This window comes from Stegastes partitus, unplaced genomic scaffold (genome assembly GCF_000690725.1).
Source record: "Stegastes partitus isolate 25-593 unplaced genomic scaffold, Stegastes_partitus-1.0.2 Scaffold1578, whole genome shotgun sequence".
Lineage (NCBI taxonomy): Eukaryota > Metazoa > Chordata > Actinopteri > Pomacentridae > Stegastes > Stegastes partitus.
Window position 1 is genome coordinate 126,323 of NW_007579309.1, and position 12,909 is coordinate 139,231.

General features: G+C 40.9%; 2 protein-coding genes across 2 annotated transcripts in view; both read right to left on the reverse strand.

Annotated features, from left to right (window-relative positions):
• Window positions 1-2,816, reverse strand: part of LOC103371400 (uncharacterized) — a 13,612-nt gene extending 10,796 nt beyond the window's left edge. Inside the window, exons 1-4 of the mRNA XM_008300712.1 lie at window positions 2,712-2,816; window positions 2,318-2,396; window positions 1,766-1,991; window positions 2-260 (exon numbers count right to left, since the gene is read on the reverse strand). Coding sequence (XP_008298934.1) covers window positions 2-260; window positions 1,766-1,991; window positions 2,318-2,396; window positions 2,712-2,779 — 632 coding nt within the window. The 5' untranslated portion in view covers window positions 2,780-2,816. The remainder of the gene's footprint in view (window position 1; window positions 261-1,765; window positions 1,992-2,317; window positions 2,397-2,711) is intronic.
• A 7,072-nt stretch (window positions 2,817-9,888) lies between these two features.
• LOC103371401 (tripartite motif-containing protein 16-like) overlaps window positions 9,889-12,909 on the reverse strand; it is a 32,663-nt gene continuing 29,642 nt past the window's right edge. The window contains exons 10-11 of the mRNA XM_008300713.1: window positions 10,934-10,980; window positions 9,889-10,443 (exon numbers count right to left, since the gene is read on the reverse strand). Coding sequence (XP_008298935.1) covers window positions 9,896-10,443; window positions 10,934-10,980 — 595 coding nt within the window. The 3' untranslated portion in view covers window positions 9,889-9,895. The remainder of the gene's footprint in view (window positions 10,444-10,933; window positions 10,981-12,909) is intronic.

Sequence of the window (12,909 nt, forward strand, 5' to 3'; positions counted from 1 at the left end):
TCTTCCAGGTGAGCCTTTAAAGATGTCTTCTTGTCTGATGGTTGTTTCTGCTCTGTCTGGTCTCCTGGATGCTGTTTCAATCTGTCTGACCTCATGTTCCTCATTGACCTCTGCAGTCCCTCCCTCTGTGATGTAGAGATCTGTGTAGATCTGATTCAGAAGAGTTGGGTTTCCTGCTTTAGCGATCCCCTCAAACACACACTGGAACTTCTTCTTCAGGTTGGACTTGAGTTGTTGTTGGCACATGGCAGCATTTGTCCCTAAAAAAACAAGAAATGTAATTAATAGGTGAAAGCCTTAACAACTCTGAAAATTGTAATTTTGCATTGTGTATAAATGTTTTCTGCCTTCATGAAACCTATTTAGCATATCAGTTGTATGTTCTGACTCTTTTCAGTCCAAAAGGATTCATAAATCTGATGCGAATGTTCGCATCATAAGTAACTGGAACCAATGCCATCCAACAAACCATTTTCTCAGCTCTTTACTCTGCAGTGACACACATCAACTCCTCACTTGTTTTAGATGTGTTCCCCATTGCATTTAAGCAAGCTCGAGTCACTCCAATGCTCCAAAAGCCTACACTCAACATAGCCCAGGTCAAAAACTACAGACCAGTTTCACTCCTGCCATTTCTCTATAAAATACTTGAGTTAACGATCTTCAACTAAGTTACTGCTTTCCTCTCTACCAACAACCTGTATGACCCGAATCTGTCTGGTTTTAAACACTGTACCACTTCTATCTGAAACAGAATCATTGCGTTCTGCTAGAGGTTCAGCTGCCTTCAGCTGCCTTTGACACTGTTAACCACCAAATCCTCCTCTCCACACTCACTGAGCTTGGCATCTCAGGATCTGCCCTCTGCCGGTTAATGTCCTACCTCTTAGGGAAGTACTTCAGAGTATCCTGGAGGGGATAAGTGTCCGAACCACAAAACCTATCTACAGGGGTTCTTCAAGGGTCAGTGCTCGGCCCTCAATATACACAACCTCACTTGTGTAAATATCCACTCTCATGGTTTCTTGTAGCATTGCTATGTTGATGATACCCAGCTCTTCCTGTCATTTCCCCTGAGTGAACACACTGTCTCTGCCCGGATCTCATGATGCCTTACAGACATCTTGGCATGGATGAAGAAATGCCACCTTCAACCCAGCCTCTCCATGACTGAGCTCCTTGTCATCCCACCTGGTTCCTCTATACAACAAGAAATCAACATCTAGCTTGAGTCAACCCAACTCAAACCCACAAAGCCTGCCAGAAACTTGGGTGTCATGATTGATGACCCACTAACCTTCAAGGTTCATGTGGTCTCTGTCTTTGGTCGTGTCGACTTGCCCTGTACAACATCAGGAAGATCAGACCTTTCCTGTCTGAACATGCAGCACAAGTCCTGGTACAAGCTCTCAAAATATTACGCATTGACTACTGCAACTCCCTACTTGCAGGCCTCCCCGCATGCACGTCTGCTTTTCAACCAGCCAAAAACAGCACTTGTCACCCTGCTGTTCAGATCGCTTCACTGGCTTCTAGTTGCTGTCTGCCTCAAATTCAAAACTCTGACACTTACCTACATAACTGCAATGAGAACAGCTCCCTCCTACCTGAACTCTCTCATTCGGACCTACACTCCCTTCCACTCACTGCGCTGGACCAACAAAAGCCGGCATTGATCCTTCTGATATTTGAGCTAATTCTCTGATAAAATCAAATCTAAACATAAAATAAACATAAAAAATCTATAAACATAAAATCCTCTTACTGCTCTGCAGACGGTCAGCCAGCTCCTCCTGCTTCATTCTCCTCAGGAAGTGCAGAGTGATCTTCAGAAATGACTCTCTGCTGCTCCTCCTCTGATCTTCATCTTCACCCTCCAACACCTCCTCTTCCCTCTGACTCTCTAAGCATTCTGGGTAATCTGGACTCAGAACCTTCTGGATCTCCTTCACCTCGTTCTTCACAAAACTGACAATGTTTTCCTCCAGCAGCTGGAACAGAGAAATATATGAGTTTACTCTCAACTGAAACGAAAGAAAAATTGAGATCTCTGTTTCAATCCATTACTGAGAGCAGTGTGATCAATGTTAGAACCAACATCATAGTTGAAGTGGAATCAACACCTGAAACAGTTTCACCAGTAACTGAACATTATAACCTTAATGAACGTTGGACTGTTTGCAGCACTGATGGATTTAATTGTAATATTTGGACTCACATAGATCTAATAAGTTGCTCAGTATGTTCCATATTTTATCAATAAATCAGAACAAATTCTTCAGTCAGGTTAAAGTGTTGAATGTAGAATAGTTCTCACCATAACCACAGAGTCCAGATCTGTTTGATGCTGAGGGACAGACTGACCTCTGAGATCCTCTGAGCTCTGCTGCTTAACGCTGCAACAACATTCAACTTTAGCACATTTACACTTTGTTAAAGGAGTTGTGTTCTGTAATGATGAATCCTGACAGAAACACAAAGTGATCTCTAATGTAAACGCTGTTCTTATTGTTCATCAATATTAATACTCAGCAAGGTGGAAAAAACAGGGCAACACTGTCGGTACTGTGGTTAAATTTGCAATGGATTCAGTCAAATTTGTAATTTAGGATTTTTCCTCAAAGAACATGACTTTGATATTGTTTAAAATGGAGGCGTTGGTATTATTGATAGTCTAAAGATTATTGTTTGTGGGAAAAAACAGATCTTACCCTTCATCAACAGACTGGTGTCCATCTTTGAACTGAATGGGACGAATCATAGACCGATCACTCTTCATGGACACACAGCTGGGTTCAGGAGAGGCTGGTCTTTGCTGATTCATCCTGATGGAAACAAAACCACCAACACACAAGTGTAACTTAAAGGGATCCTCCACTGAAAATCTTTGATTTATTAAATACTGGGGCCATAAATGCGAATTTCCTCAATGTTTGCACTTTCTAACACCGACTGTTCAATAGTTTCATGATTTATACAGAGATTTTATTAATTTAAGGTTCTTCATGATTCCAAATTGTGTTTCAGAATTTCTTTTCTTTACCAACATGAGATTCTCAGATGAGAACCTGCAGATGTTCCTGTGTCAGAGTTAAGATGAAAGGGAACCTGGTCTTTGCTGTGATGGCACCTCAACTCTGGAAAATTGTTGTAATGTTCCTCTTGACAGTTTATAGATTATTGTTGTTTGTGGGAGAGAACTGATCTTACCCTTCATGAACAGACTGGTGTCTATTATCGAACTGAATGGGAAAAATTCTAGACACATCATTCTTCATGGACACACAGCTGGGTTCAGGAGAGGCTGTTTTTTGCTTATTAATCCTGATGAAAAAAACGAAAAAAAAAACGACAAGTCAATCTTGTCTTTACAATAGCGTTAATCAAAATGTGATAAAATGAGTGATAAAAACAAACAAATACATTATACTTGTTCTGCAATAGGTCAGCAGAATGACGTCCAAAAGATTCATAAATCTGAGATTTTTCACAGAAACTTGGCTGACTTCACACCCAGGTTCAGGTTCAGGTCCACCAGGGGCCTGTACTACGAATTGAGATCAACATACCCAGGATAGGTTTCAGAGATCTGGCTTGACTAACCCTAACAATCGCATTCAGGTTAACCGGTCCTACGACGGTGGTTATCAACTCGGTAAGTCAACCCAGGGTTGTCTGATCCGAGTATGAGCGCATGCACATAAAATGGGCGGAGTTATCGACATCTGACCAATCGCGACTATGAACAAGTCTGGCTGCAGAGCGGCTCACTTCACCGCCAAGGAGCAGAATATAATCTTTACAAAATATGAAGAATATAAAAAACATCATTGGAGCAAAAAGCAGCAGCGTTGCAGCGGCCAAAGCCAGGAAGGAATGCTGGCGGGAAACTGCTGACTGTGTGAATGCATCAGTTCATTAGTCCATAATAAAATATGATCACTGTTCCATCATGAAGGCATGTATCAGACAATAAGCACATCTGAGGATTCATTTTAACTAATTTGCTGCCTAATGTATATACTTGTGGCATATCTGACATTTTTTTTAACTTTCAGCTGCGATCCTGGCGGTGTAAAAAGGACGTGGGAACAAGTTAAGAACAAACATAAACATAATTCAAAGTGGTGTAGCTTATTAACGTATCCTACAAATACAAGCTTTAATGCTAAAGTCAGTTTACTGTTGAGGGGTGACATTGGTATAGAAATAAAATATGAAATAGCTTTGAGATTGCCTGTAGCCAACAGAAAAAAAAAGAATGAAGGAAGACAGGAGCTCATAGAGATCCTCGTCTGGGTACGCTAAGGGGTTTTGCCAGTCCTGTAAAACCCTCACACCTGTAAAACTCCTCATCACTGAGGAGTGTGAGTCACACTCCTCAGTGATCCCTCATAGTTCATGCTCCAATGTGTATCGGGTCTTCAATAAATGCCGGTGATGCCATTTTGTTGAGAACTGCTTAGTTTTCTGCTCCTTCTGAAGTTTTACGGGAGAGAACTGACTTTCAGTGGGTGGTGTTTTTATAGTGATCTCAACCTCCAACATAACCTGCTGTGGAGCAGGTGAGCCATTCAGTGTAACTTATCATGGTGACGCACCCCGGTAAGAAGTGAACCACCTTCGTAGGACCGAAAACCCTGGATTGAACCTGAAGTTACCTTGCTAACCCCAAATCCTGCTTCATAGTACAGGTCCCAGGTCTGTTCTGCTGCTTTGTTCTTCAACACAACACACACAGAGCTTTGAATGTGAATAATGAAGGTCAGTGATGTGAGTGCTGAGCTCTGACATGGAGAAGAGTCATGGACAGTTAGAGATGTTCATCTCACCTCTGAGCTTTGGTCTGGTTCTCATGTTCCCCCCACAGAGTGGCTTTAGAGGGAGGGACTCCCTCCTCTCTGTCCTCACACTGATCCATAGCAGAGCCACACCTTCACACAAACACAACAACCTGCTCAGTATAACAACATTCACACTGCTGTCTACCACAGTGTCATTCTACCTTCCACCACCAGATGGCACCAATGTTAGTGATGCTCAAATGATTCCATTATCAAATCCTTACAACATTACATTTTATGTAACAAACTACATCCATTATATTACTGTGTATATTATTGTATGTTTATCCACTAGTTCATATTCATCATTAGAGTTCTCTTCTGTGTAAAAACTTTATGCACTTTTAATTAATTGTATGATAGAAAAAGGAAACACTGACCAGGTGAACTCAGATCCACATCCAGTCACAGAGCAGATCAACCTTCACCTGAAACACAGAGAGAGAAGCTGCTGATTCTCCTTCATCAGTCCTTCATCACCCATCTGATGACTCTGTCACACTTTCACAACTTTACTGTTAATATACAGAAACATCAAGATGACAGTGAAGCAGCGAAACCTCCAACCAGAGACCAGAGTTCAGCTCCAGTCACACAGCAGGAAGCTCAAAACAAATTTACTGCCTTGTTACTGGAACATGAACACTCATATCAAACAAGCTCCATTTATATTGTCTCATAAAAAAGTCAGCAGCTGTATTCAGTCATAATAACTCCTGAGAAGTGAAGAGGCCATGACACTAATGAAATTCGATTAACACAGCTCTCTACATCAAGACTGAACTTGAACTGATAATCTAAGTTGCTGTATGAATGTTTGTGACCCAGCAGATTTTGTCATATTTCCAGAAGACCTGTAATAAATTTATAAATGAACCGAAATCCATAATAGAAAATTCAGAGCTACAGGAGTCATTAGATACTGAAGAGTTCCGCAGCAGACATGGTCTTTATAAGTGGATGTACACTTTTGTTCACGACTGTATATACAACATGAGCCTAATCTTCTGTTAGTTGTGTTACATTTCCTTTGTCTGACCTTTGTTCTTTAACGAGTGACAGATCAGAATGCTGTTTGTGCACAAGCTTCATTGATTTTATAGCTGCTATAGAATAACTTTGATGGGCTGCTGCTATAGCTCAGCTGGTGGAGCTGGCGACCCATGTACAGGGGCTGGAGTCCCTGATGCAGCGGCCATGGGTTTGAATCCCACTCATGGCCCTTTGCTGCAGGTCCTTCCCACATACTTCTCCCTTACATTCCTGTCTCTCTCTCTCAGCTGTCCTATCTAATAAAGGCAAAAAGGCCATAAAAATAAATAATAAAAAAAAAACTTTGACTCTTCTTGTGTTTCAAAAATACCATAATCTACAGAACACAATGAATAAGTGACTTAAAAAATTTCAAAACACTAAAATCATACCATGTTATCACAGAAACAGAATTTAATGTTTTTTGATTTTCCATGTTTAGTGTGAACATTTTCAGAAGTTGATCAGTGATATTTTTGATGACTTTCTTATCTGTTCATCAGTAACCCTATTCAGGACTCTCATGTTGTCATACATAGAAGGTCTTTCAGGGTCCATCGGACCTCAAGAAAGAATATGTGCAAAATATCTGTCGGTATTTATTACAGACCTTTATACAATGTTAAATACATTTTCTGATAAGTTGATGTATTTTTGGTTCCAAAAGCATGACAAATATCCCTCTTTTTATATATAAAAAAAAAATCTTCAAAAATAAAAAAACAATACCTGTCACCTAAACCAAATGGCCTGGGGTCCAAAAGTCCCCAGAAGTCCTGAATAGGGTTGACCTTTGAACAGCATCACACTCTACAGCTGGATGGGACAGTGAACATCCCTCAGAAACTTGCCAAAATGCAAAATAGTTTCAAAGTGACTTAACACAGCTTAACACAAAACCACATTTCAAAGGTCACGTACACTTTATATAAAACACATAATCACATTTACTGCAAAACACTGCAAAACTCAATCCACTGGTTTGCTACTGTGATGCCTACAAACACTAACATTCATTGTAATTCACAAACCACTTTGTGGTTTTGTTTGTTGTTCGTTTACTGTATATGTTGTTTAGTTTGAAAAGGACTGCATGTGATTTAAATACAGCAGTGTTGACTGGTGGTTTGAATGGTTGTAATAAAACCGAACATCCAAAAACCCTCTGCTCTCTGAAACATATATATAAAAAGATCAATCAGCCACCTATTAATCACTAATCAGGTATTGATAAGTGTAGAACATAAAATAAATGCTACAGGAACATTCCATCAGGCAGGACTTTACCCACGCCCAGAATCACTCAGTCAAAACAAGGAAGGCTCAGACAGTGTTGAAGGCTTCAGTGAAGCAGATTTCAACCTGTTTATTATAAATAACTGAACTGAGCTTCAAAGCATCATTAAAACAGCATGTGTTACTTTGAATGGTCAAGACTGAAAAGAACTTTTTAGTTATCCTCATGTCACTGAACCACTTTAACACCCAGTTACAGTTATAGTTTCAGTTGATTATTCCCACAGAAGTGTGATTTGAAATTGACAAAACAAGACAAGAAATTAATTTATCAGCAAAAACATTACATGTCATTTAAATTGCTTGTTGTACAAACTACAGCGGCTCAGAATCAAATCAACAGCAGGCAAACACAGACTGGACTCTTGTACTTCTGGACCGACGCTCAAACAAACTTGAAGAAAATGTTTTTTTTACGTTACCTTCTAATGGAGGGAAGAATCTGCGTAAAGCCAGTTTAATCAGCAGCTTCAAGCAGAGAAAAATAAACATGGAACGGACAGCAGCAGGTTTTCAAAGTCCTGTAGTTTCATGTTCACTCTCAAGTGTCTGATTTCACCTTCAAATTTTTCAGAGTCTTCTTTATGATATGTGATAGCAGAGTTCTGACCTTTGGAAGAAAGAGCTGAGATCAGACTCCAGCAGTCAAACATTATAAATCCTTATCAATCCTAATATAAATTTATCTACTGGTTTTCTGAGGTGACACCTACAAACACTAACATCCTTTGTGATTTTTGAAGAGTTCTGACCTTTGGAATAAAGAGCTACAATCAGATTCCAATAATCAGACATTATAAATCCTTATCTGTTGTATCAGACAGTTCTCAGAAGTCATCTGCAGACATCTCCAAAGCTTAAAGTTTGTTGCATGTGTGTGACTTATGCAAAAGGGACAAACAAATTAATTGTAATTTTCTCTTTTCATTTTTTATGATTGTAACACTTGTGTTGTCAGATATGGTGATGACAGCATCAAATGTACTGGACACACACACACACACACACACACACACACACACACACACACACACACACACACACACACACAGTGTCTAACAGGACAGGTAAACAGGCAGCAGTCTAACAGGGGGACCACCAAAACACAGTCCTTGGATCACTGAGTGTGCAGAAGTCATCAGTTTCAGTTGAAGTCTCTCAGTGCAAAACAAGTCCTACGTTGTCTGAGAAGCTTCTCAGTCATCCAGGTCATGGTTATGACAGTTCTGACTGAAGAACTGATGAGGGCTCTTGCACAAGAGGTGAAACGTCTTCAACAAACTCAAGCAAGTTCAGTTGCTACGATGAAACTATGAGAAGTCCTACGTTGTGTCCTGTGCACTGTTCTTCTACTATCAGCTGCTGTGGCTTTGTCAGTACTCAGAGACAACCCTAAAACTACATGTTTCATACATCTGCTGTATTCTTCAGTGGAATTATATTATCTAAGGAAAGCCTTCAAAGTACACTGAGCTGCAGCTGTAAAACTGTGTCGGCCTGCTGCTGTGAAAGCTGCCCCTGATCCCCGTATGAGGCCCTGAGCTGAGAAACTGCTCTGAAAAACTAGCACTACTACTATGACTAATGCTAGCAAAATGGAAGCTTGCATCTTGGTACAAGTTTGGTGCATCATAGTTGAGAGAAGTGGTTCCCAATTTTCATTCTATCAACAAAATGTACCCCTCATCTAAGTCAGTTATTTGATGAATCCCATTTTTCAATCTTCTATATCCTCAGTTGTGTGAAAGAGCAACCCAAGAGAAATGCAAATGAAAGATATTTAACAGAGAGACACTGATAGAGATTCTTACATTTATTAGTGAGACAAATGACGTCTGCAAATATACATTCCTAACAGCCAACTGGTGGTAAGAATTGTTTTTTCATTTTTATTTCTAATATGATTTACATTCCTAAACCAGGACACGCTCAGTTTCACCTGTTTGAATGGTTTTGGGAAGACCAAAGGTGGAAAAAAATTTGGTGAAAGGCTTTCACCACCGATCTGACTTTTAGGGTGCGTAGTGGGAAGGCCTCAGGAAGATTAATATGTTGATTACCAGATTAGTATTTGGCAGAAGGTCCACACAATCTAACAAGACTCTCTTGAACTGCTCACTGATTGCTGGGATGCAAGCAGACTGGCGGAACAGGATTATTGGGCTTCTCCACAAGGTCACAGGGGAGGAAAACTCACTCTCATCCAAAATAGCAATGAATGATCCAGACAGATCAATATTACCCTTCTCACGAGCCTGTACATGCATAATTTCAGTCGCAGGAAACAAACTTGGCAAACCTAAGGCGGGAGAAATGTGGGCAAGCGCATCAGAGACAGGAACATCATTAGTGTTGGCAGAGGAAAAACTTGTCCTCCAGCTAAGTCATTGCCAAGAATGAAATGCCATTAATAGGCAGATGCAACTTTAATGCGTCCTGTAATGAGTGTATCGCTTAACGAAACAAAGCCCTGAGAAATAAATGGCTTGAAGTGAGGATCTAGCTCCGTCGTTATTGGTTCATGTGGTGAGAGCAGTTTAGGCTGAGTAACAGATTTAATAAAACCCACACCTGCAGAAGCACTAGGAGTCTTTGACTGAACTTTTTTTTAAGAGCTGGGAACACAGCAATCAAATACGCTGGTTCATCAGTACAAAAACACTCTGCTTGACCTTCAAGTTGCGAAACGGGTGTGAGAAATTTTCCACAGTTTTCGACAGTCATCAGTGTGACTCTGCAGCAGCCTCTGGACATATAGTCACTGAACCACTCCAGACTCTAAACCCAGGATACAGAAGTCCAGTGAATGTGGTGCTGAAGGTGTGGAGGTGGACCAGTGTATCAGAGGAGACTGTGTAGAAGGACAGAGTGCCAGCTGGACAGTCCAGATAAACTGCTACTCTGTGAGAGATGGAGGAGGGAGGCAGAGGAATGATCGTCTCTGCGTTGTTGTGCCAGACAGAGTAATGATCATCAGAGCAGCTCAGACACCAGGACTGATCGTTGCCTCCAAACCTGGAGGTCCTGCTGTATCCCTTCCTCCTGATCCCTCTGTAGGCCACTGCTATATCAACCCTTCCACTCCACTCGACCTCCCAGTAACAGCGACCAGTCAGACCATTTCTACACAGCAGCTGACAAAAGATATCAAATCTTTCCAGATGATCAGGATACGGCTGCTGCTGGATCACCGCTTCCACTCTTTTGTTGTTGTCAGACAGTTTGAGGTTTCTATGTGCTGACTTTGGGTCCAGAGTGATTTTACAGGCATCTGATGAAGAAAGAACAGAAAATAACAAAGCAGTTTATTATCTAATGCGACAGACAAGTTTATCATTTGTTGATCTGCAAGCAGAGCGACTGTTTAAAGGTTTTCAGAAGACACATGCTGATGATATCTTGTTAACTTACATCTGGGAGCAAATCACCTTTCAATTGCAGATCTGATCCCCTGTCGAGCCTGTTTATACCTGACTGATCGTTTGTTAAGTGATTATGTCAGCTTTCCTAACGGCAGTTTGCTGATTCAATTAAAGGAACAGTGAGCAATTCTAATCCACTAAAGTTTTTGTGTTTGCCGTAGAGAGTGAAGGGAAGATGGCATCCCAGAAAAATAAGTAATTTCAAGGAGAATAACCCACTCATGGACTCACAGGACTCAAAAGTGTTGCAATGTCTGATCCAGACAAAACATGCATCTTCAGGCATAAAATGGGAGAAAGTGCAAGTACACTTTGTATAGATGTAGTATAGGGACTTACATTTCCTCAGACCAGGAGTTAGCTTCTGCTCTCTATTACTGTCCACTCTAGAAAACAAAACACAATTAGACAAGTACAATCTTTTTGAAGATGGAAAAAAATGCCGTTCTCTTCTTTAATGGTGTTCAATGCAACAAGAATCCAAACTGCTGTTTTTAAAAATATCAGTTTACTTCAAATTAACGTCTTGTTTAATGATCTCTAAGGTGGCTGTCATGCCCACTTTACTAGTGACTGATTGGAAGTTTCAAAAATAGTCTGGCCTTTTTATTTATTTATTTTTTTAAATGTTTTTGAGCTAGAAAAAAACTGCCTTAAAGTGCATGCATTTCCTGCATTTGTGGAAGTCCTCATGTCTTGCCTTACTCCATGACAGCGGATTTTGCAAACAGCCCTCAAGTGCAGCCCTTCAGCCCATGTGAGACACTCTGGAAGACACTATGTGAGAGCGTTGTGTCTATCCATACCTGAGAATGTCAAGTCTCCAGTGTGGACTCTCCAGTCCTTCAGAAAGCTGCTTCACTCCCGAATCCTGCAAATTGTTGTTGCTCAGGTCCAACTCGATCAGATGGGACGGGTTGTAGCTCAGAGCTGAGGCCAGAGAAGCACAACCGTCTTCTGTGACCAGACAACCTGACAATCTACACACAAACACACACATGCACACATTTAATTTTCTCACAATGATGCACTTAAGACCAAACATCACAATGGGGAAGGAATCTGGTGGTTTAAGTATCTGTTGAAAGTGCTTTTTTAGAGTTACAGAGAAAAGTGTGAGAGTAGAAACTTCTGAAGTGAAAAAGTGAGTAGCGAGAGGTTCAAACTGAGAGGAAAGGGACATTAACTCAAAATAAACAGTCATGCAACTTCTATGCAGATGACTATCACTTAATGCATAACCAAGTGGCAAATCCAGTGACTGAAAGGTGAAGCCTGCAGTTCCTCAAATGGCCACTTGAGGCTGCTTCCAGAACCGAGTTAATCCCCATTGGTCACCATGTTACAACGCCCAACGTTACAGCAAACATGTTTACAGCGTGGTACAAAAACATTGTTGGTCTCTATTGCTGGTTTTCCTGTTAATGACAGCTTTAATTTTTGTATAACTCAACCTTTTAAATTGCATCATGGCTTAAATTTATGCATAATTACAATGGTATTTCAAAAAATTCTTGGCCTCACCAGAAAACATCACAGGAAAATGTTTGTTCTTGCATTATTTTTTAACATTGTCTCTTTTATCTTCAAGGTACTTGGTCAGTCCCTTCGTGGAAGGTCACAACTTGAGCCTCCAGATACTCCTCAGTAGCATGCGTGACTGAACATGGCCACCACACGAGTGGGATTTCAGTTTTGGAAACAGATGGTGCAGGTCATGGGAGTATGGTTCATGGGGCAACAGTTCAAAGCTATTTGTAAAAGCAATGTTTGTTTCATCTCAACACAGAACTTTCCTCCAGAAGGCCTTTTCTCTCTCCACGTGATCTTTCTCCTGTGTTCCAGTAGCTTCTAATTCATTGCAGACTTGATTTTTGTTTTCCTTTGCTTCTCTGCCCTCCTCCCTCTTTGGATTCTCATCATTCCTTTTCAGTGTGTAGCTGAGGGCATGGCACGACCCACTGCAGCTGGCTGATTGAACAACCCTGCAAATCATCTTACCTCACCAAGACCTCCATGAAACCCTGACTTCTCTTGCTTTCCAGTGCCACATTGTTCCGCAACTATTATTCTCCTCAGTGCTTCACCATCAGCAGCTAATTCCACTCACCTGTGCTCAACCCCACCCCGCCCCCAGCTGGTCATCTCCAGCCAGCCCTCAGCCACCTCTGCTCCCCTTTAAAGACTTTTTAAAGACCATTTTGTTGTGTTTCAAATGCTAGAAATGAAATATAAAATTGGTGCAACTGTTTACTGACATAAAACTGCATGTAGTGCAGAATTGTTTGCTTATTTGCAATTGATTTGAAAACACA